The sequence below is a fragment of the Cnephaeus nilssonii genome (genome assembly GCF_951640355.1).
Source record: "Cnephaeus nilssonii genome assembly, chromosome: 5".
Classification (NCBI taxonomy): domain Eukaryota; kingdom Metazoa; phylum Chordata; class Mammalia; order Chiroptera; family Vespertilionidae; genus Cnephaeus; species Cnephaeus nilssonii.
The window spans coordinates 71,469,663-71,493,530 of record NC_137076.1 but is presented as its reverse complement, the minus strand read 5'-3'; the positions used below and the strand labels follow the sequence as shown (position 1 = coordinate 71,493,530).

The window sequence follows — 23,868 nt, the reverse complement described above, 5'->3', positions numbered from 1 at the left end:
ATATCCTTGAGTGTCCAAGGTCCCATCTCCCCTTGTCCCATCAAAGAAGAAGCATAACTTCAGCTTCAGAAGAGTTAAAATCAGAGTCAGTGTCCAAAGTTTCTGTTCCATGTCTGCACAGTGCGATACAGCATCGGGCTAGCTTAATTTGTGTTTCCACACTGCAGTCCATCAGTCCATTGCATGTGGGATCTGCATGGCCATGGGCCATACAGGCGAATACAAGAGAGCCAAACGCTACAAGAGCCGAGACCAACAAAAGAGAGAACTCCTGTTTAAAGGATTCTGTATTCCCAAATTTTCTCAGGTTTACAGTGGGCACACCCAACGGTATCTGTTCCCAGGTGTGACTGACAACACCTTCCTTAGTCACCCCAACTTCACTCGCATGCATCCATCTCCCCTTTTTTTAGATCCCTTCCCCCAGTAATGTGCAGGGGATGGGATGGTGGTTCCCTGGGGAGAGTGAAATTCCATCTTCCTGGTGAAGCTGCCCAAATGACATGCCTATAATGCCTGGCTTCCCCCTTTGTTCTTTTCTTCTTATTATTTTTTAAATACATATATTTTTATTGATTTCAGAGAGGAAGGGAGAGGAAGAGAGAGAGAAACATCAATGATGAGAAAGAATCATTGATTGGCTGCCTCCTGCATGCCCCCTACTAGGTATTGAGCCCACACTCGGACATGTGCCCTTGACTGGAATTGAACCTGGGACCCTTCAGTCCGCAGGCTGATGCTCTATCCACTGAGCCAAACCAGCTAGGGTCTCCTTTCTTATTATTAACTAGAGGCCCTCGGTCTGGCCTGTGCCCTCTCACAATCCGAGACCCCTTGGGGGATGTTAGACTACTGGTTTCGGCCTGGTCCCCGCAGGCCAGGCCGAAGGACCCCACCAGTGCACAAATCTTTACACTGGGCCTCTAGGAGGCATATAAGATCTCTGGTTAATCTCTTCCCGCCTTCCCCCCGCCCCCCACCCCAACTCATCAGTCTGTTCCATGTTTTCATGCTTGTGCGTTGAGCATCTGCCCCCTGGTGGTCAGTGCACGTCATAGTCACCGGTCGACTGGTTGCTTAGGTTTTTATATATATAGATAACTAGCTAATTACAATGGTTTCAGAATGACTTGGTTAAATCTGTGTTTTAAAGAAGATATTTGGGGCTGATGAGGAGATTAGTGATGCAGAGATTAAGAGCTTGCCCAATGCTCAGGCAGCACTTCTTTCCAACAGACCCTTGTTTTGTTAGGGAAGACAATCTGTCCAGCGGAATGGATACACTTCCCAGCCTACTTTGAGGCCAGGGGGGCCATGTGTCAGTGTGGCCAAAAAGATAAAAATCAGAAGTTACTGAGTGTAACAACTCTTTGTGGCTTCTTCCTTCCTCCTTCCTGAGCACCGTGTGATGGCAAGAGTTGAGGCTACCATCTTGTAACCATGAGGGAAAAGTCTAGAAAGTTGAAGAGACCACAACCCTGACTTCAAACCCACCTTCACCCACCACAACCAGATTTGAAGCTAAGTGAGGGATGCATAAACCCCTGTTTTGTTTAAGTCCTTGTCACTAAAGTTTTCTGTTATTTGTACCCAAACAAAGCCTTACGTGCTCCCAGTGGGCGTCAGGCAAGGTAAAGGAGGGTGAGGGCCCTCTGGGCTTGTTTCCTCATCCCGTCAGACCAGCAATCCTCTATCCTTCTTGTCTAGCCTCTGCCACTCCCCAGCCACCCAGGCCCCCTCTCTCCTCCAAACAAATGTGCAAGCCAAGACCCAGAGGTGTGAGGAGGACACAGACCCACAGTGTCTGGGACAAGAGGACAAGCAGACTGGGATGCTGCTGAGACTCTGGGAAGCCACAGGACTGGCCCAGAGGGAGCCTCGGTCCTTCCTAGCCCATTCTCCTCCATGTGACTTGGTCTAAGGGGCCTCCCCACAAGCTTTCCCAGGCTGCCAATATCAGTGCCAGGCTCTTTGACAACAGCACAATGCCCTGGGCAGTCTGCAGTTCCTGGCATTGTATCTACAGGGTAGAAATTGGACATATGTGTCCAATGGGTGGGAAATGAGGAAATACGAAGGCTGGAGGAGGGGTGACCCTCACAGTCCCTCCCTCTTGGTCATAGGAGTGTGTTCCCCATACCTTGGGGTAGGTCTCATGTAGGCCCGTAGTTGCTAATATTAATATTGGCCCTCTTACCCCCTGGCAATGGGCAAGGAGACAGCTGATTGGTGGTGTTGCTCTTATATCAATCAGGGGCAAAGCAGACATACAGTCCCTTAGTTCATCCAAGCTTGATGCCTGTCTTGGTGGCCAGAGCTGTTTCATGCCTGAGATATATATATATCCTCTTTACTGAACATGGGCTGTGCGCGTTGGGTTTTATATCATCATCACACTGAGACCTCGCAGAAGAACTACTATTTACGTTTTGCAGAACACAAAACTGAGGCTTAACATTATCTAAGGTCACACATTTTCAGGATTCAAATCCACAGCTGTCTGGCTCTAACACCCAACCTTTCACCACTCAGTTGCTGTCAGTGTCACCTCCATTTTGAAGAGCCAGGCCAGACCTCCACAAAACCTGTAGGAGAAGCCAGGGTAGAAAAGGGTTGGGGAAAAAATGGTAAGAACAATTGTCAGTTCTAAGCAGCAACTGTACATTTCCCTGTGTACTTTCCCTATATTTTAGAACTTTCTCAAAATAAAAATTGTTTTTTAAAAATGAAAGAAAGAAGACAAGAAAGCACAGGGCTGGGTCAGAGGAAGGAACCAGGCCTGGGCCGGAATGGGGCCTGGGCAGGAGCTCAGGGTAACCCTTCCGCATAAGAGCCCAGTGTTCCCTAGGCCGGCTGCCATCCAAGAGCAACATGGTGGGCACCAGGCCATGTCTGCCCCCTCCCCACAACTCTGCTCCCAGGCAGGTGGGTGTGGGGCAGGGGCCTGGCCTCAGGCGTCCCTCCTGGCCCAGCTGGCACTCCAGGAGCCCAGAGTCTGCAAACCTCTGCCAAGGGCCTGGCACTTCATAGGTACCCCATCAATGCTGGCCAAATGGGCAGGAAAAGCAATGCCCAGAGCCAGCCCCCACTCATCCTCGGTGAGTCTCCACCTTCTTGGCCACAGTTAAGGATGGGGAAGAAAGTAGGCTGATGTGTCAGCAATCCCAGCTCTCCCTCTGTGACCCAAACGATAGGGTTTAAGTCTCAGGTCTATTGTTCACTTGCTGTGTGACTTTAGACAAGTCATTGCATCTGCTCCTCACCTACAAAACAGAGCTAAGGATCTCTACCCTCATTGGCTTGGGAGAAGGATAAAAGGGTGTGATGCATGTATGACACCTAGCCTACCAAATGCCTGGCACATAATGGGAGCTCAGCTGAGGTGTGGACTTCTGCTCTACTTCCTGTTCTGTCTGGTAAAACCTATTTCTCTCTCTCTCTCTCTCTCTCTCCCTCTCTCTCTCTCTCTCTTAATATTTTCATTGATTTCAGAGAAGGGAGAGGGAGAGAGAGATAGAAACATCAATGATGAAAGAGAATCATCTATTGGCTGCCTCCTGCATGCCCCACACTGGGGATCAAGCTCGCAACCCAGGCATGTGCCCTGACTGGGAATCAAACCTTGACCTCCTGCTTCATAGGCCACTGAGCCATGCCGGCCAGGCTCATCTCTTAATTCATTAATTTCCTCCAACACCTTGGAGAAAAAGGAAGCAGGAGTGTGCCCATTTTCTGTTGTGGTTTTTTGTTTGTTTGTTTGTTTTAGTTTTGGTGTGTGTGTGTGTGTGTGTGAGAGAGAGAGAGAGAGAGAGAGAGAGAGAGAGAGAGAGAGAGTGCACACGTGCGTGCACCCATTTTCTGGAGGGAGAAACTGAGGCAGAGGCAGGTTAAAGTCAGGAACTGAGAATGGCAGGCTCCTGAGTCCCTGACTGGTGACAGACTGTTGGCAAGAGAGTGAGACTGTGAGGGGGAGACAGGCCTGGATTCAAACCCTTGGTAGATCTCTGTTTACTTATCTATGTTTTCCCACTATAATGTCAGCCGCTCCTTAAAGGGTAGAGGCTGGGTCTGATCACTGCATTATCCCTAGGATTTAGAATAGTGCATACCACATAATAAGCATTTGGCAAATGAATGAGTGAATGGATGACCTTGTGAGAGTGTCATATTCTGCAGAGGGTCAGTGTGAGAGGTGGTGAGTGCCAGAGGGGGGCTGGACAAGGGATGTACAGACCCAGTGGGGAGGTTGTGGGGAGGTTGCCAATCTAAGGGACTTGGGCATATCAGGAGGCAGCAGCCTTTGCCTTTGTCTCAGGTATACTGGGAAGTGCCTGGAAGTTGAATGAAAGCTGTGTGGGGTCCAGTTCCTGCTGGCAGCTCACCCCGCTGCCACCCCCAACAAACACATTCACTAAGGGAGCCAGCAGAGGACCAGAGGTGGGGGGCTGAGTTTCTCCAGGAGTCCAGGGGGTCCGGTAAAGCCCCCTCTGGACAGGAAGCTCCCAATTGCTGGGCACCCCCAGTGCCAGAAGCCTCCAGCAAGGAGGGACCCTGGAGGAGGGAAATCAGGACAAGCTGTTTTTACTTACTTATTTATTTATGTATTATTTTCTGTTTGTTGTTAATCCTCACCCGAGGATATTTTTCCACTGATTTTTTAAAAAAAAAATTTATTTTTACAATATACAAAATAAATCTATTATCAGATTGTAGTACAAAATAATTAGCCATTTATATGCAATAAACATTAATATTTCAAGAAAAACAATTTTAAATATAATAATATTACAAGCAATAAACATTAATATTTCAAGAAGAAAATTTTTAAATATAATAATATTACCAAAACTGTACTAACATAGTATAGTTAGGAAATATTAAAGTTGTAGGAAATATTAAAAATCTGCAAATAAGAGGGTTACTTGTATTATGTCCTAAAATATTTTTTCTCTGTATCTATTTTTGTTCATCAGCTTACGTTGTTCATTATATTCTGCAAATGAGTGAGATCATGTGATATTTATCTTTCTCCGACTGGCTTATTTCACTTAGCATAATGCTCTTCAGGTCCATCCATGCTGTTGCAAATGGTAAGAATTCCTTCTTTTTTACCGCAGTGTAGTATTCCATTGTGTAGATGTACCGCAGTTTTCTAATCCACTCGTCTGCTGATGGCCACTTAGGCTGTTTCCAAATCTTAGCTATGGTGAATTGCGCTGCTATGAACATAGGGGTGTATATATCCTTTCTTTCTTTTGTCTTTTTTTTTTTTTTAATTTTTGTAAGAGTTTATTTGAGCCAAACTAATCTATATATCCTTTCTGATTGGTGTTTCTGATTTCTTGGGATATATTCCTAGAAGTGGGATTACTGGGTCAAATGGGAGTTCCATTTTTAATTTTTTGAGGAGACTCCATACTGTTTTCCACAGTGGCTGCACCAGTCTGCATTCCCACCAGCAGTGCACGAGGGTTCCTTTTTCTCCGCATCCTCACCAGCATTTGCCCTTTGTTGATTTGTTGATGATAGCCATTCTCACAGGTGTGAGATGGTACCTCATTGTCATTTTGATTTGCATCTCTCAGATGATTAGTGATTTTGAGCATGTTTTCATATGTATCTCGGCCTTCTGTATGTCCTCTTTCGAAAAGTATCTACTTAGGTCCTTTGCCCATTTTTTGATTGGATTGTTTACCTTCCTTTTGTTATGTTGTGTGAGTTCCCTGTAAATTTTAGAGATTAAACCCTTATTGGAGATAACATTGGCAAATATGTTCCCCCATGCAGTGGGCTTTCTTGTTAAGCTTTTTATTTTGATGCAGTCCCATTTGTTTTTTTTCTCCTTAGTTTCCATTGTCCTAGGAGCTGTATCGGTAAAGATATTGCTATGACATATGTCTGCTATTTTGCTGCCTATGGATTCTTCTAAGATTTTTATGATTTCCCGTCTTACATTTAAGTCCTTTATCCATTTTGAGGTGGGGTTTTTTTTGTGTGTGTATGGTATAAGTTGGTGGTCTAGTTTCATTTTTTTTGCATGTATCTGTCCAACTTTCCCAACACCATTTATTGAAGAGACTGTCTTGACTCCATTGTATGCTCTTGCCTCCTTTGTCAATTATTAATTGGGCATAATGGCTTGGATTGATTTCTGGGTTCTCTGTTCGGTTCCATTGGTCTATATGTCTGTTCTTGTGCCAGTACCAGGCAGTTTTGAGAACAGTGGCTTTGTAATATAGCTTGATATCTGGTATTGTGATCCCTCCAAATTTGTTGTTCTTTCTCAGGATTGCTGGGGCTATTCTGGGTCTTTTTTTATTCCACATGAATTTTTGGAAGAGTTTGTTCTAGGTCTGTGAAACATGCTGTTGGTATCCTAATAATTGGTGGTTTTTTTAACATAATTTTATTGATTTCAGAGAGGAAGGAAGAGGGAGAGAGACATAGAAACATTAATGATGAGAGAGAATCATTGATTGACTGCCTTCCACACACCTGCTACTGGGGATCAAGCCCAAAACCCAGGCATGTGCCCTTGACCCGGGACCCTTCAGTCTGCAGGCTGACGCTCTATCCACTGAGCCAAATCGACTAGGGCTGCTATTGGTATCTTAATGGGGATTGCATTGAATCTATAGATTGCTTTGGGTAGTATGGACATTTTATTGATGTTGAGTCTACCAATCCATGAACACAGTATATTCTTCCATTTGTTTATGTCTTCCTCTATCTCTTTTTTCAACTCCATTGATTTTTAGGGAGAGTAGAAAAGAGAAGGAAAGAACAGAGAGAAACACATCCATTGGTTGCCTCCTGCACACGCCCTACCAGGGCCTGCGCCAGAGAGGAGCCTGCAACCAAGGTACGTGCCCTTGACCGGAATCGAACTCAGGACCCTTTGGTCCACAGGCTAACACTCTAGCCACTGAGGCAAACCAGCTAGGGTAGGACAAGCTGTTTTTAAAAGATAGCCAATTCTCTTCTAATTTATCATTGGGAGGAGATCATCCTTGTGTTTGACAAGGAAAAGAAAAATAAAGGAAACAAATCACTTTATTTTTTTTTAAATATATTTTATTGATTTTTTTACAGAGAGGAAGGGAAAGGGATAGAGAGTTAGAAACATCGATCAGCCGCCTCCTGAATACCCCCTGCTGGGGATGTACCCGCAACCAAGGTACATGCCCTTAACCAGAATCGAACCTGGGACCCTTCCATCTGCAGGCCGACGCTCTATCCACTGAGCCAAACTGGCCAGGGCCACTTTATTTTTTTTAATCAAAAAACTTCAATGCAGTTTATTTCAATGCTTCTAATTTATGAGAATAACTTCTTAATGCTACATTCATCAATACTTAATTTGGAAAGCATAAGCAAGAAGACCCAACATTTTACTGGGACTACACAATTTAGCACAGTACCAGGCACCATACTAGAACAACAACAAAAAACACACAAAATTGAAGTATGAGTGATGGCAGACATTCTTAAACTCCAGGGGATCAATGAACCTCCCCAAACTGTATACAAAAAGTTGTGTAGTGCGTGCACTTTTCTGGGGAGAGGTCCCACCACTCCAACCAACTTCTAAAGGGGCCAAACAGTACAGAGCAGAATTCTAATCCCCTTCCCTATATTTTCAGTAAAGAAAGCTGTGGATGCACCTCAGGAAGTTCACTCCTGCAATTTTCATGGAAACAGGGTAGAAAGGAAAACAAATAAAAGTAACTTGCAAGGACTGGGCAGGGGGAAACTCCAAAGTACTGTTTACCTTATAAGTTTAGTAACATGTTCTGGTTTAGAAAAGAGAAACGGGGACTTAAGTGGTAATATAAGCTGGAAGCAAGGAGACTCTTATCAGATTTTTCAAATCCTTAGAACACTAAAAACTTAAGTATAAATAAAGCAATAGCAAGAACTTAAAATGCAATTTAACTCAAGTCCAATTTTCAGTTTCTGCATATTAACAACTTATTTTTATTTTTAAATATCACAGACTTCAATCAGAATATTTAAAAAAATATTCTGTATGCGTCTAACAAATCTGACAAAGGACGAGTACCCAGTTTACTTGCATTATACTCTGAAGTTTTAACTGAACAGCCAATTAACATATATTTATGATCATTAAGTACAGGTAACAATGAAAAAGGCAACGCAGTAATCTGATGACATCCTATCACTATGCAATGTTTATTAACACTACTAGTAATTATCCTAGAGCATAGGCAAAATGTAGACGGAGGACTTTCCCTCAAAAGCAAGCTTAAGGGATTAAATATCATCACCATCATCACTACTGAGGATAAAGCTGCTGCATGTAGATAGCGCCCTTTCTTCCCGAACATCCCCCCCGCCGCCCCATACAACCCACAGTCCCTTTCTCATCAGAATCATCAAACTTCTCACAGGAATCCTCATCTTCTAACATGTTTTCATCTATACCTTCTTCATCATCCTTTGCATCTACTTCATCTTTATTTTCGTCTAAATATTCAAACATCTTTTCATCTGCATCATCTTCTTCCTCCTTTTATCAGCATCTTCAAGCCCCTTTTCATCTGCATCTTCTTCACCCTCTTTTTCATCAGACTCATCATCAAAAAAATTTTTATATACATCTTCTTCTTCCTTTTCATTTGCTTCTTCCTTGTCAAGCTCTCTCAGAGCCTTCCTCATCAATAACGTTTTCAGATCTACCATCGTCAAATTGTGATCTTTCAGAGTCATTTTCTTCTAACTCTTTTTCAAGGCTTTCTTTAAACTCATTACAGCCATTCTCACTTTAATGGGCCTTTTAGTTATGCAACGGAAGCCTCCATCCTCCTCCCCTCCACACTCTCTTCCGGAGTAAGGGTGAGAGACTAGGCTTCTTGACATAACAATGGAAATGGAAGCTGCTTTCCGATGGCCAATGTCTCCACCAGCCTAGGGCTAACTGGGAGGTAAGCTAAGACCCTAGTTGAGGGGTTCCCTTTCTTCTCCAGGAGCCTTCAAGGAGTAAAGGGCTTGGACCTCAGATGAGAGTTGGGCAGAGATCAAAGTTTGGCTGACCTCCTATTTGGTCACTGTCAAGATGTTCAGGAGAGAAGTACTTGCAAATAAGGCAGAGCTATTTGGAGGGCACCTACTGTGTGCCAAGCTCTTGAGATATAATAATGAAGTCAATAGTAATTGAAAGATTTAAAATTTTTTCCCTGGCCAGGTAGCTCAGTTAAATGTCGTCCCATTCATTGGGATCAGATCAGATCAGGGCACATGCCTAGGTTGCCAATTCAATCCCCAGTCCTATGTTCATAGCAGCACAATTTTTAGTAGCTGAGATTTGGAGCCCTAGCAGGTTTGGCTCAGTGGAAACATCGCAAGTGCCCATCAGTAGATGAGTGGATAAAAAAGCTGTGGTACATTTACACCAGGTAATACTTTGCAGCAATAAAAAAGAAGTATCTCTTACCCTTTGAGACAGCATAAAGGGACCTGGAGAGTATTATGCTAAGTGAAATAAGCCAGTCAAAGAAAGATGGGTATCACATGATCTCACTCACATGTGGAATTTAATGAACAAAATAAACTGATGAATAAAATAGATCCAGAGACATAGAAGCATGGAACAGACTGTGGAATCTCAGAGGGAAGGTGTGTGTGTGTGGGGGGGGGGGGGGGGGGGGTTCCAACCAAAGAACTTATATGCATAACCCATGGACACAGACAATAGTGTGGTGAAGGCCTGGTTGTGGGGGGAGCGGGGGGAACTAGAAGGGGTCAATGGGGAAAAAATGGGACATATGTAATACTTTCAATAATAAAGATTTTTAAAAAGAATTTATAAATGCTTGGCTAATAGAGGATCTGCAATAAATATTAATTTCTATTATAAAAAAGTAAATGGAAAAAATATTCTCAGGTGAGGATTAACAACCAACGAATGCATATTAGTAAATAAGTGGGACAACAAATGGATGTCTCTCTCTCAAATCAATTTTTTAAAAATATATATATCTTTATTGATTTCAGAGAGGAAGGGAGAGGGTGAGAGATAGAAACATGATGAGAGAGAGAATCATTGATCGGCTGCCTCCTGCACGCCCCCCCACTGGGGATTGAGCCTGCAACCCGGGCATGTGCCCCTGGCCAGAATCGAACCTGGGACCCTTCAGTCCGCAGGCCGATGCTCTATCCACTGAGCCAAACCAGCCAGGGCCAAATCAATTTTTTTTAAAGATTTTTTTGAAATATTAAGAAACCCTGGTTGGTTTGGCTCAGAAGATAGAGCATCGGGCCTGCGGACTGAAGAGTCCCGGGTTTTGATTCCAGTCAAAGGGCACATGCCAGGGTTGCCGGCTCGATCCCCAGTAGGGGGCATGCAGTAGGCAACCTATCAATGTTTCTCTCTCATCACTGATGTTTCTATCTCTCTCTCCCTCTCCCTTCCTCTCTCACACACACATATATAATGAAGAAGAAAAATAGCAGGCCCTAAATAATCATAGCTAGCATTACAAAGCAAGTGCTCATGTCAAGCAGTGTTCTAAGGCTTACACACACTAACATGTCTACTTTTTGCAACCACTTCTTGGGGACGATACATTATCATTGTACCTGTTTTGCTGAGGAGTAAATGAAGATACAGATGGAGTAACTTGCCAAAGCCATGTGTGATGAGATTGAGCCCTGCAATCTGTACTCTGAATCACTTCACCACGACCACCACCTCCCGGCCCACACCCCACCCCACACTCAGTTTCTTTCTCCATGCTCAAAGAAGAGAAGACCTGAAGAGGAACCTGGTAAGTCCAAAGGACTTCTTCTGAGGGAGGGAGCTGAGACCTAAGAATGAGATGGAACTAAGCAGACCTAGAGAGAAAACATCTTTCCTGGAAGCGGGAACCACAAGTGCAGAAGTAGGGTGGACACAAGGAAGAAATGGAGATGCGCGCAGGGGCAGGTCATGCCTAGCATCTTTAAAGGAAGCTATTGGAAAATTTGAAAGGGGTGGTTGTGATTGGCACGGTCAACCGCAAAATACATACGGAGTCAGAGCGTATTTTAGTATCACTCGGAAGGTTGTGCAGAGATTGGGTGGGGATGGGGGCAGAGGCAGTGCGCTAGGCACTACCTGGCGACTACGCAGAAGACAGAGGAGCCAGGCTGGGCCAAGGTCTGCAGAGGCGAGCGGGTGAGAACTGCAGGGTCTTGTTCGGGAAGGGTGTGGAGCAGGAGATGGAGAGCAAGGACCAGACTAGAACTTCGAAAGTCTGGCCTGACACAAATGTTGGTCTCTGCCCAGTGACTGAAATGCCAATCAGATTTCTGTGCTGCTGCCTTAAAATAGCAAAGTACATTGTCTTTATCAAGTCTAGTATGGACTCATTCAAATAAAGAGGAGTTTTGTATGCATAAATCTGATTTTCTAATTAATAGAAATGAGAGAGAGTGAGAGAGAGATTGCCTCCAAGTACGTGCCCCTACCGGGACTGAACCTGCAATCTAAGTATGTGCCCTCACACTGGGAATCAAACCTGAAACAACACTCTAACCAACTCAGCCACACCTGCCAGGGCTCAATTTGGTATTTTGACAAATTTCAAAGATGAAGAAAGAACAGTGCAATGAATATCTGTGTACCTACCCTTCATTTATATTTACTAGTTGTTTATATTTTGCCCCATTGCTTATTTTTCTATGTATGTATATTATTTCTCTCCTCAAACATCCTATATAATAAAAGCCTAATATGCTAAAAAAAAAAAAGAAAAAAGAAAAAGAAAAAGAAAGTCTGGCCTGAATGGGGCAAAAAGAGGCGGAGTCTGAGGGGGTGTGCTGCAGGCTGGGGCGGGGCCTTTGGGATTAGGCTGATCCGTCGGTCGCTCAGCGCTATCGGGTTCAGGAACCGGTCTCCAGGTGGGTGGGATTCTGCGCCACTCGCAGCCACGCGGCTGTCAGGATAGCAGGTCCCGGAGGGGCCGGGCCCGAGGTGGGCGGGGCGCTGGGCTGCCCGGCTCCACGCGGCTTTCGCGAGCGCAGTCCCAGCTCTCCGGCCCCAGGCGGAGGAGCGCCCTGGCTGAGTCCTCGGTCCCCGCTGGGCTAGGGGGTCGGCCTGGCAGGAGCTAGGACCAGGGCCACAGAAGACCCAGGTGAGCCGGGACCCTGTGCCGGGAGCTGTCCCGCGGAGGCTCCAGGTGTACCGAGACCCGATGCGGACCCTGGCTGCGCTCCCAGCCGCCAGGGGGCGAGCGGCGATGGGGCTCCGGGAGCTGCCCCATCCCAGCAAGGGGACCCGGGTGTCCGCTCGGCAGGGTGGGTGGAGGGGGACGGTAAATCAGTAACCCGCAGCGCACACAGGGCCTTTTGTCCCGCTCCGTCCAAAGAGCACCCTGGCCGCGGAGCTGGTTACTCATTGCCCACCCGGGCGGGGGCGGACAGGCTGTCTCTGTTGCTCCTCCTGGGGACCCGCCGACTTGCACCTCCCCCCGGGGTGGCGGAGTAGGGGTGAAGGAGGAAGAGCTCGCCTGTTCCTCAGCTGCCGGAGTGTCTGCGCGCCCCGAGCGACGATGAGAACGCTCAGGCTCGAAGAGGTGCAGTCATTTGCCCAGGGTCCCCCAGCGCTTGAGTGCGGGAGGTTGGAAGCGAACCCTGGACTACCTGGTGCCAGAGTCAGGCACTGCGGTCCTCTGTCCGCTTGTGACCTTGCTAAGGACCCTGGGGTGATGAGGTCAGGGTAGCCTGAAGGTGAAAATATAACGTCCACGGGCCTCCCCAGCCCATCCGCAACCGGAGCTGTGCACCCAGAGAGCTGAGCTCCCTTGCAGAAGTGAGGGTGGGGGATTTTACCAGGAGAGGCCACGGAACCGGGGTGGGCGCAGAGAGAGTGGCATCTGAGCCAGGTGGAGAAGAGAAATGGGACACAGAGGTCAAGAGACAAGATGTGCCCAGTTTTGAAAGGCAGTGGCTTCAGTGCTGAAGGTACTGAAGGGGCAGACTGTGCGAGCTGAGCGGCCCAGGCAGGGAGGGAGGCCTAGGATGCTGTACAGTGTGGACTGGATCCCGCTGGGCACAGGCAGCCATTAAGGATTTGTAAGCTGGTGGGGAGGGATTGAGGAGGCAGAATGGACTGGAAATGGGACAGGGGTGAGGAGTGGGGATGAACAGAGATGCTGCTCCAGCTGCAGGGGCAACCCAGGGAAGAGGGAAATAGTGGCTTTGCCCAGGACAAGCTAAGTGCCCCCTGCCTCAGAGCCAGAGCTGGACAGGAGGCTGTGGCTGAAGAGAGAGGGTGTGGTGGGCTTCCTGAGCAAGGCAGACCCAGAGACACCAGTACCCCCGACTGTCACCTGCCCCAGGTAATAGCCAGCGGGTGTCCGGGACTACACTGGTCACCCTCTTCCCCTGCCCTAGCTGATGCTCAGTTTTGAGTGCTCCTTTGAGGGTGAGGAGACATCGTTGGTGGCATTTGGAAGAGGATAATCAGATGGGGTAGGTGTGTACATCACACCTGACAGGACCTGGGGGTGACTAGCAGAGGGCAGACCCTGGGTGACAACTACAGGGAGGGGAGGGGAAGGAGACCATTCCAACATTCTGTGTACCCAGCCCCTACATACATTCTCTCTCTTTTTAAAAAAATATATTTTATTGATTTTTTTACAGAGAGGAAGGGAGAGGGTTAGAGTTAGAAACATCGATCAGCTGCCTCCTGCACACCTCCTACTGGGGATGTGCCCGCAACCAAGGTACATGCCCTTGACCGGAATCAAACCTGGGACCCTTCAGTCCACAGGCCAACGCTCTATCCACCGAGCTAAACAGGTTGGGACTATATACATTCTCTTTTATCCTCAAAGCAGTCCTGTGAGGCCAGCGAGCCAGATATGGCCAGGCCAAGCAAGTTGGTAAGAGCTAGGATTTGAGCTTGGCTCTGTCAGACACCAGAGTCTGCATTCTTTACAAGAGCCTGCATTGCCTCAGATGGAGTTGTGGGGACACAAAAAGCAGAGATATTCTCAGGATGCAGTTCTGATTCAGAAAGAGGAAGAACTGCTAGCCATGGAGTCCGCTGCCTTGTCCGTAGTAAGCACCCTGCCATTGGAGGTATCCAAAGCTGGTCATGGAAATGTCAGCAATGCTAATAAGGAGTGGGGATCAGATCAGATAGTATCCAGATGCTGAAGTTTGGCCTTGTATTGTATTTCAGATTTTGTGTTGTTGTTTTTTTTGCTCTTCAGAAATAAATTCATTTATTCAGCAAAAAAATAAATCATGTGTGCTAAGAGTGAACAGAAGATATGTTTCCATTCTCTGCTTGCCTCCAAGGAAAGAATCCCAAAACTGCCCTTTCTGTGAACTTGTGCCAAGGTCTCAGCAGGACCAGTGCAGAGCAGGAAGCCCCGCCCACCCCCTCACCCCCCTGTACAACCTACTGTGCCGCAGCCTTGGGCTCTGCAACAGCAGACCAGCTTCCAGTCTGCCCTGCTGCTGCCTGGCGGGGGGCTTGGAAGTGGCCAGCCATTTCCTGTCTCAGTTTCCTCATCTGCAAAATAAGGGAATAGCACCAGCCAAGGTGCACATGAAGCAGGAACTCTTCTCCCTTCCTGTTTCAGGAAGGCCATCGGTGGGAAACCCAGCCTGGGCCCCATGAGCAACAGGAAGAAGATGCAGTTGCTGCTGGTCCTGTTGGGGGTCCTCCTGAGAGCACCCTGGGCTCCAGCTTTGTCCTTTGAGACCTCTGAGGAAATGGAGCTGGGTATGACCTCTAAGGTGGGAGAGGGTGGCCGGGGTGGGAAGAGTTGGCACCAAAAGGGGCTGAGCAAAGCTGGAGAGGATCCTGGCCCAGGCCCTGGGGAGGTGGCAGCAGGTGGCAACCATTGAGACTCAGTGTCTGGCTCCCAGAAAGCATCCACCTATCTCTGTGTCCGCGAAAGAGGACCGGCCTTGCAGGGCCCAGGGCCCTGAGCTGGGCTGCAGAGCTGGTGGTGAGCCCCGTGGATGTGTGTGCGTGTATGTTCTGTGCACTGTGTGTGTGGCTTGGGAGGCCCAGGCCGCACGTGTGGTGTATGCACTGGGAGGGTATTATGCCTTGGAGTGGTGTGATGTGTGTCCTGTAGCATGTGCCGTGTGTGTGTGTGTGTGTGTGTGTGTGTGTGTGTGTGTGTTGGACAGTGTCGTGTTCAGCCCAGCAGGTGTGCTACTCACCGTGTGTGTGCTGTGCATCAGAGGCATGGCCTTGCCTCTGCATGTAGCATCTATAGCATGTGGTTGTGTGTATGTTGAGGAGCAATAGGTGTCCAGCATGTGTCTGAGGTGCTCGTGCCCTGCATGTGCAGCATGTTCTCTCTATGTGGGGGCTGCCTCAGCTGGGGCTGTGGGGCTCACTGACCTCTGCCCTTGGCCCACAGAGCCCTGCCTGGCCCCCAGCCCAGAGCAGCCAGAACAAGAGCTGACCGTGGTCCTTGGGCAGCCTGTGCAGTTATGCTGTGGGAGGGCTGAGCGTGGTGGCCACTGGTACAAGGAGGGCAGTCGCCTGGCACCTGCTGGCCGGGTACGAGGCTGGAGGGGCCGCTTGGAGATCGCCAGCTTCCTACCCGAAGATGTCGGGCACTACCTCTGCCTAGCACGAGGCTCCATGTTTGTCCTGCACAATGTCACCTTGGTTATGGACGGTAAGGGGGTCTGGCAGGGGCTAGGAGGTGCCTAGGGAGAGACTCTTCCTGTCCTGGCCTCATTATCTCCCTCCATCCCTGACATAGACTCCTCGACCCCCAGCAATGGTGATGAGGAACACAATGGCCCTTCAAATAGGCATGTTTACCCACAGCATGGTCAGTATAAGTCCTCAAGGACTCATTTCCCTACCTCCCAGCTGCTCCCTGAGAAGAGACCTGTGTGGAAGCACGTAGTCATCCTGGGGGCACTAAGTTCTTCCTTCCCCTCCAGCACCCTACTGGACACACCCCCAGCGCATGGAGAAGAAACTGCATGCAGTGCCTGCTGGGAACACCGTCAAGTTCCGCTGTCCAGCTGCAGGAAACCCCACGCCCACCATCCGCTGGCTCAAAGATGGACAGGACTTTCATGGGGAGCATCGCATTGGAGGCGTTCGGGTGAGTCTCCGGGTTCCAAGGCCACCTGCTCCCCCACCGGCCCCCTCATACCTAAATCAACCCCCCGGTTCCTTCTTGAATAAAGAAGGCCACTGTGGGCCCCAGAAGAAGCACTAGGCTGTGGACTTGGACAGCTCTGGTTCAAGTTCCCACTCTGCCACTCTCTGGCAAGTGACTTAGCCTCTGGAGCGACTCCATTTCTAAAGGAGGAAGGATCCCTGACCAGCATCACTAAGTTTGGGCAGCTCATTCTCATGGTGAGACCCTGCAAGGTCAGCTCCAGCCTGTAATGAGGAAACTGAGACTCAGAGGGCAAAGACTGGCAAAGGTGGCACAGCTAGGAAGAGGCCAAGCTAAAACTCAGGGCTCAGACAGTCCTTGGAGTCTTCTCCTTTGTCCCAAAGTCCCTAGCCTTGCCCTCTCCCTCTCTCACCCTACTCCCCTCATGGGCATGCGTTAGTGACCCCTCATGGACACTTCCCTTTCCCCCAGCTGCGCCATCAGCACTGGAGCCTGGTGATGGAAAGCGTGGTGCCCTCAGATCGTGGCACATACACCTGCCTTGTGGAGAATTCGGTGGGCAGCATCCGCTACAGCTATCTGCTGGACGTGCTGGGTGAGCGGATGGGCAAGCGAGGCAGTGTGGGGGGTGGAAGCCCAGAATTTGCCCTCAGTGAGAGCCCAGTCTGGCAGGCAACATGGACTGAGTCTTAGATGGCTCACTCAAACTGTGTAAAGTGTGCTGGTGGGCGTGAGGGAAGCGCAGAGGGTGACGTGGGCCTGGAGGAGCAGAGGTTAGCCAAGAAGAAAAGTAGGAAAGACAGTGAGGCAGAGGGCACTGGTTCCGTAAAGGCCTTCAGTGTAAGGAATATAATGCATCTGTGGGGAGATGTATGCCTGGGGTGTGGCATTTTCATGGGGAGCCAGGCCACGAAGGGTTCTGAATGCTAGGCTGAGAAATTGTCCTTGACCCCAAAGGCAATGGGGAGCCATAGAAGGTTGAAGCAGGGTGAGCAGAAGACAGACAGGTCTGAGCTGCCTATCAGGAAGGTCTCTCCCTTGAGCTGGGGAAGTTGGAGGCAGGTGACCAGGGTGCTTCTGTGGGTGCCGCTGGTCAGGGTTGACGGCCCGGCCCGGCCCCCAGAGCGGTCCCCGCACCGGCCCATCCTGCAGGCAGGGCTCCCGGCCAATACCACAGCGGTAGTGGGCAGTGACGTGGAGCTGCTATGCAAGGTGTACAGTGACGCCCAGCCTCACATCCAGTGGCTGAAGCACATTGTCATCAACGGCAGCAACTTCGGTGCCGACGGCTTCCCTTATGTGCAAGTCTTGAAGGTCCAGCCCCTGCGGTGCCTGAGCCCTCCCTACCCTTCTCCCGTGGTGGGGAGGGTGAGTGCAGCTCCCTTCCTGGCCCCGGGCCCTGCTGTGACCCCTAATGTGTCTCCCATCCTCAGACAACAGACATCAACAGCTCAGAGGTAGAGGTCCTATACCTTCGTAACGTGTCGGCCGAGGACGCGGGCGAGTACACCTGTCTGGCCGGCAACTCCATTGGCCTCTCCTACCAGTCGGCCTGGCTCACTGTGCTGCCAGGTGAGCACCTGAGGTGGCCAGGAGAGGCTTCAGGATCCTACTCTGATCCAGCAGTGGGCTGGCCTGCGGGCGGACGTTATCCCTTGGCCTGTGGGATCTAAGCTCGGGACATGGCATGTGGTTTTGTGTTGGATTCTGCATGTAGCAGTCCCTCTGCATGTCGACATGTGACTGTCAGTGGGACCCAGGACTATGTGGGACTGGGTGTAATTACCGTTTTCTTGGTGTGTGCATCCTGTGTGTGGCGGGAGCTGTGAGGGCCTGAGTTAGAGGGTACAGGGCCAGCCATCTGACCACTGACTGCTCAGTTATGTGTCTGCGGACAGAGGAGGACCTCGCATGGACAGCAGCGGCGCCTGATGCCAGGTACACAGACATCATCCTGTACACGTCGGGCTCTCTGGTGTTGGTGGTGCTCCTGCTGCTGGCCGGCCTGTACCGCGGACAGGTGCTCCCTGGTCGGCACCCCCGGCAGCCCGCCACGGTGCAGAAGTTGTCCCGCTTCCCTCTGGCCCGACAGGTACTACGCATCCCCACCCCCGTGTCCCATAGTGAGACTCTCAGCCTGCCATCCCGCCGCAGCTCAGTGCCAGCAGGCTAACCAAGTCTCCCACTTCGCAGTTCTCCCTGGAGTCAGGCTCCTCGGCCAAGTCAAGCTCGTCCCTGGTGCGGGGCGTCCGTCTCTCCTCCAGCGGCCCCCCCTTGCTTGCTGGCCTCGTGAGTCTAGACCTCCCTCTGGACCCGCAGTGGGAGTTCCCCCGGGACAGGTATGCTGTGCAGAGTGAGGGTGTGGGTGCAGGCTCCAGGCAGGAAGGACGGTTGAGACCTCGGCTTTCTTGATTCCTAGGCTGGTGCTTGGGAAGCCCCTGGGCGAGGGCTGCTTTGGGCAGGTGGTGCGTGCAGAGGCCTTAGGCATGGACCCGGCCCAGCCTGACCAAGCCAGCACCGTGGCCGTCAAGATGCTCAAGGGTGAGTGTAGCGGCCTGGGGGAGGTACTGTGGCCTTGGGACTAACAGAAGGAGCTCATAGTGCTATCAGGTGAGCACTAGGGGCCAGGAGAGACTGTCGGATCCCACCCTTGGGCCTGAGACCCAACTTCTGAGCCTCAGTTTCCTCACATGTCTCTACCTCTGAGGTTCATAAAAATTCCTGATGCATAAAATCTTACCCATTGGGATGATGGTGACTATAAGGATTGGGGGTAACTGGGGTTTACTATCCCCTGTCTGCCCTGACCCTGTGTAAGCTTTGGCCTCAAGTAACCTTGTCAGCTGTGTAGGACACCACCTCATTCCCCCCAAGCCACACCCTCGGCCTCCCCCAGGGCCCTTCCAGGGTCTGTCCTGTTGTTTCTACCACTCTAGAACAGCTTTTCTGCTTAAATTCAGTCCCAGCCTCCAAGCAGGAGCCCCAAGGTGCCTAGGACACTCCTGGAATCTACCACAGGGGCCTCTCACTGCTGTCTCCCAGGCCCCTCTACGAGAGTGGCCCAAATCACTGTTCTGTTCTCCGCCCCCTTACCCCCAGCTCCTCTCTGCACAGCTGGGGCCACCTGGCACTTTCCCGGAGGCAGAGATTGAGAAATGTGCATTGCGAGGTCTGGTGGGGAGGGTATGTCATTGGCCCAGGGCCACAGGTCAGCCCTGAGGGCCCGCCCCTGCTCCACAGCCTTCTTCCAGGCCTCCCCTAGCTGTGCCCCACTGGCGGCTCCCTGAATTCCCGGGCCAGATGGACGCCAGGCCCTGGTCAGACAGACCTCAGGGCGCCAGCCTGCTTTCCACCCCCAGGAGCTCTCGCCCCGTTCAGGGACTAATGCCAAGCCCTGCAGACAAGCTTCCTTCCTGCTCAGAGCTCTTCCCCGTCTCCTGTTTCCTGGCCCCTCACAGGCAGCCCTACTTCTTTTAGATCCTTGATTCTTGTTGCATCCTAACAACTGCTCTGAGAGGTAGGGCACGATACGGTATCCACTTCATACAAGAGGATCCTGGGGTTCAGAGAGGTTAGGTGACTTTATCAAGGTGACGCAGCCTAGTGGGGACTCAGTCCCAGACCTTCTTGACTCCTGGTCCAGCGCTTCATGTCCTCTCCCCCACCCTACAGCCTACCTTGTGTAGTCACCCTGGCTGTCGCCCTTGCAGACAACGCCTCTGACAAGGACTTGGCAGATCTGGTCTCTGAGATGGAAGTGATGAAGCTGATCGGTCAACACAAAAACATTATTAACCTGCTGGGTGTCTGCACCCAAGAAGGTGGGGCGAGGTGGGCCTAGGGCGGGGGCGGTTGTGGCAAAGAGCACAGCCTTGGCAGCCTCCCTGTCCACCTCACCTCCGCAGGCCCCCTGTATGTGATTGTGGAGTGTGCTGCCAAGGGAAACCTGCGTGAGTTCCTGCGGGCCCGCCGCCCCCCGGGCCCGGATCTCAGCCCTGATGGGCCTCGGAGCAGTGAGGGGCCGCTCTCCTTCCCTGCCCTGGTCTCCTGCGCCTACCAGGTGGCCCGAGGCATGCAGTACCTGGAGTCTCGAAAGGTGAGGGCGGTAGCAGCACTCCGGGCCACTCCCAACTGCTCCATCTCCATATCTTTATGACCCTGGCATTCAGCGTCTCCAACTGCTCCCCCTCCCCGCTTTCTCATCACCCTAAGCCTTTCTGTATGTAGATTTCAGTGCATGTCCCATTCCGTCATTACATACTCCCTAACCATAGGCAGGGCAGGGAAAGAGGCCACATGAGAGAACGTGAGGGCCCTGATGTTGGAATGCTCAGGTCTCCCCTCTGCATCCTGACTTCCTCATCTGTAAAATGGGTGATGATCCCTACCCACCAAGGTGACCGTGAGATGTTACGTGTCCTAATAAGCCTAAGTCCCCTGCCCTGTCCCCAGTGCATCCACCGAGACCTGGCTGCCCGTAACGTGCTGGTGACAGAGGACAATGTGATGAAGATCGCTGACTTTGGACTGGCCCGTGGCGTCCACCACATTGACTACTACAAGAAAACCAGCAACGTGAGGGAGGCCGGGCGGAGCTGGGGGGAGGGGCAGGACCTGTGGGACTGGCACCAATGCCTCCTCCTCTCCCCTCCAGGGCCGCCTGCCTGTCAAGTGGATGGCACCAGAGGCCTTGTTTGACCGAGTCTACACACACCAGAGTGATGTGTGAGTCCTGGATGGTGCGGGTTCTGAGTGTCTGCCAGGATCCTTGTCCTACCCCACAGAAAAGGCGAAGCATTTGCCCAAGGTCGCATAGCCCTGGGACCTGAGTTGGACCAAACTCCAAAAAAAGCTCCTATTCCCACCCCTGCTTGGTGAATTACGCCCACAGGGCCCCCCTTCCCAGCCCCAGGAGCAGGGAGCGAAGCTGTGCCCTGCTGAGCCCTGGTTCTGCCTCCAGGTGGTCATTTGGGATCCTGCTGTGGGAGATCTTCACCCTTGGGGGCTCCCCATACCCTGGCATCCCCGTGGAGGAACTGTTCTCACTGCTGCGGGAGGGGCATCGGATGGACCGGCCCCCGAACTGCCCTCCAGAGCTGTGAGGCCATGCCCTACTCTCCCCCACTTTCCGGTCCTCACCCTCTGCTCTGACTTAGCCTCAGGGTCTGGCCCTGGGGAGGGATCAGCACCAACTCACTGTGACTGCCACCTCCTCGGCCCAGGCCCAGTGGGGAGGTCCTGGCTCCTGTTCCCTTTCACCCACCCCGCAGTACACCCCTCCCCTTCCCCACCTTCTCTGCCCACCCACGCAGGGCCCCAAGGTCCTCCCTTCACTCAGGCCTGTGGGTGCTCCTGACCCTGCCCCACCTCTCTCAGGTACGGGCTGATGCGTGAGTGCTGGCATGCGGCGCCCTCTCAGAGGCCCACTTTCAAGCAGCTGGTGGAGGCACTGGACAAGGTCCTGCTGGCCATCTCTGAGGAGGTACTCCTCCTCTCCTGTCCTGTGACCACCCTCTGCCCACTCCCCTTTGGGCTTTATCTGAGCTGACTATCAGGGCTCACCAGCACTATTCCCCGCAGTACCTGGACCTCCGCCTGACCTTTGGACCCTACTCCCCAGCCGGTGGGGACGCCAGCAGCACCTGCTCCTCCAGTGACTCTGTCTTCAGCCATGACCCCCTGCCACTGGGGCCCAGTTCCTTCCCCTGTCCTGGGGTGCAGACTTGAGCAGGAGCAGGAGGTTGTACAGGCAGGACATCCGGCAGCCTTGGGCCTCCTGGCTCTGTTGCAGCCTGGTGGTGCTTGATCTTGGCAGCCCCAGTCCAACTTCAGGGTGCTGTCCCAGGTCTCTGGTTTTGCTTTGGGGAGGTCTGTCCTTGGTCCTGGGGTCCCTAGTTGAGGCTTCCGGCTCTGGCCTTGGGTTCCCAACTCAGAGTTCGACCCTAATCTCAAGGCCCAGCCCTTGCCCTGGGAGTCATGGCCCAAGCATTCTAATAGCCTGGATACAGGGCTCTGCTTGGCCTCCTGGGCCTTGACACTTGATTCTGATTCAGGGGTTTGGCTGAACCTGGCTGCAGGCTATCCCAAACCTCCCTGCTTCCCTACACCAAGAGACGTCTTGGGCCTCTGAACCCCCTTCTCCCAGGCCTCCCCCCACTTCCCCTTTGCTGCTTGTCCCAGCATCTTGGTGGAAGGAGCTTTGGCCCCTGTGCTCCTAGCTGACGCTGGAAGCCTGCCGAAAACACAGAAACAAATGGCCTTTTATAAATTATTTTTTTGAAATAAACCTCCTTGTGCCTAATGTCTGCCTTGCATCCCAGATGGAGGGGGGAAAGGGTGGAGGGATCCCCAAACTGGGAGTTCTGCCTAGGTGACAGACTGACAGGGCTCTGTGCCAGCCTTGGGTTCACATCCACCTCCAGCTGCCTCAGGGTGGACCTCTGTCTCGGTCTGTCTCTCACTGGCACCATCTTGTGTATGTGATGGTGTGAACGAGCGCTATGGGCAGAGGAGTCCACACAGCACCATCCACAGGGCAGGACTCCTGTACCCTGTGCACATGCGTGACCTGGGGCTGTTGCCAAGGGAGCTGGCAGTGCCCCTCCCCCATCTGCTCAGCATTAACCAAGCTGACAGTTAACACAGCATGAAAGCCCCAAACCCAACCCCGAGGCTGCCTCCTGCTCCCACGCTCCGCCGCTCAGGCTGGGAGCTCGGGCCGCGCTGCCCCGCCTGCCCTGGCCAGTCTCCCCAGCAGCAGCTGGTTGCCGTCCTCCCGGCTGGACTGCAGCTGTTCCTGCCTGCCTGGTCCTCCCCTAGGGAGCCCTCAAGGCCCTGTTCTCAGATGCCCTTGGGGTGGGGTGGAGGGGAGTAGAGAGGATCAGCTTCCTGGGGCTCTGAGCCTGGAACCTTCCTCAGTCCATCCCAAGGGTTACTACTGCTGCTCTCCAGCCGCTGAACCATGGGATGAGGGTGCCTGACCCAGGGCCTGGCTTTCTCTCCTGCCCTGTCCTCCTGGCACAGGACTGTCCAGAATCTGGTGCTGGAAGACCTAGCAGCACCTCATGGCCATGGTTCTTTCCTACTCTGGCTCTCCTCGTGCCCCCTCCATGCCTCTCGGAGTCACCATGTCCCAAATTGAACTACTCATCTCCCAAAACTGCATCTCCTCCAGGGGCCTCCATCTCAGAGAAGGCACAGACCAGGAGCCACAGAGTCACCCCCAACCCCATTCCTGAAGGAGGTAGAAACACGGTGGAAGGTTCGAGGCCTGACACTCCCAGTATCCCAAGGCCATGCTGTCACTTCTCCAGTGGTCACGTCCTTCACTGGTGTGAGTGGGTGCTCCTGCCCTGCGTGCCCCTCTGGGCTTAGGTCTAAGATGAGAAGAGGCTTGGGTGAGCACGTGTGTGGGGGCAGTGTTCATGAGTATTTCAGTGACACTAGTGCTTGGGCTTTGCAGCAGCGCAAGGTCCCTGTCACTCACATTCCCCTGCAGGTGGCTCCAGTGGCGGGTTCCTAAAGCAACTCTTGGCTTATGCACATCCTGCACTCGAGAACCCAAATTGGCTCCCTGGAGCCCCTAAACTTTCTGATTGAGCCCCACCTCCAAACTTAAGTCTTCCCCCTGGCTGCCACTGATCAGTGACTATGTCCTTCATCAACCAACCAATCACAGGAGAGGCAGGTCTCTCAGAGCCTGGAGGGAAAGTGTTGGTTGGGGTAGTGTGCAAAAACAGGTGGGTAAGAG

At 51.6% G+C, this 23,868-nt stretch overlaps 1 protein-coding gene across 3 annotated transcripts; it reads left to right on the top strand.

Moving 5' to 3' along the window:
• The first annotated feature begins 11,883 nt into the window (after positions 1 to 11,883).
• Positions 11,884 to 22,404, top strand: FGFR4 (fibroblast growth factor receptor 4). Of its 3 annotated transcripts, none has more exons than XM_079773246.1 (18): positions 11,884 to 11,901; positions 14,598 to 14,740; positions 15,393 to 15,656; positions 15,744 to 15,815; positions 15,931 to 16,097; positions 16,590 to 16,713; positions 17,242 to 17,432; positions 17,552 to 17,690; positions 18,017 to 18,210; positions 18,312 to 18,457; positions 18,538 to 18,659; positions 19,829 to 19,939; positions 20,024 to 20,214; positions 20,571 to 20,693; positions 20,773 to 20,843; positions 21,079 to 21,216; positions 21,495 to 21,600; positions 21,699 to 22,404. In XM_079773246.1, the coding sequence occupies exons 2-18, from the start codon at positions 14,632 to 14,634 to the stop codon at positions 21,843 to 21,845; spliced, it is 2,415 nt and encodes an 804-aa protein (XP_079629372.1). In that variant the 5' UTR covers positions 11,884 to 11,901; positions 14,598 to 14,631; the 3' UTR covers positions 21,846 to 22,404. The 3 variants fall into 3 exon arrangements, with proteins under 3 accessions (XP_079629372.1, XP_079629370.1, XP_079629371.1); XM_079773244.1 differs by lacking the exon at positions 11,884 to 11,901 and adding an exon at positions 11,929 to 12,134; XM_079773245.1 differs by lacking the exon at positions 11,884 to 11,901 and adding an exon at positions 12,452 to 12,575.
• The last annotated feature ends 1,464 nt before the right edge of the window (positions 22,405 to 23,868 follow it).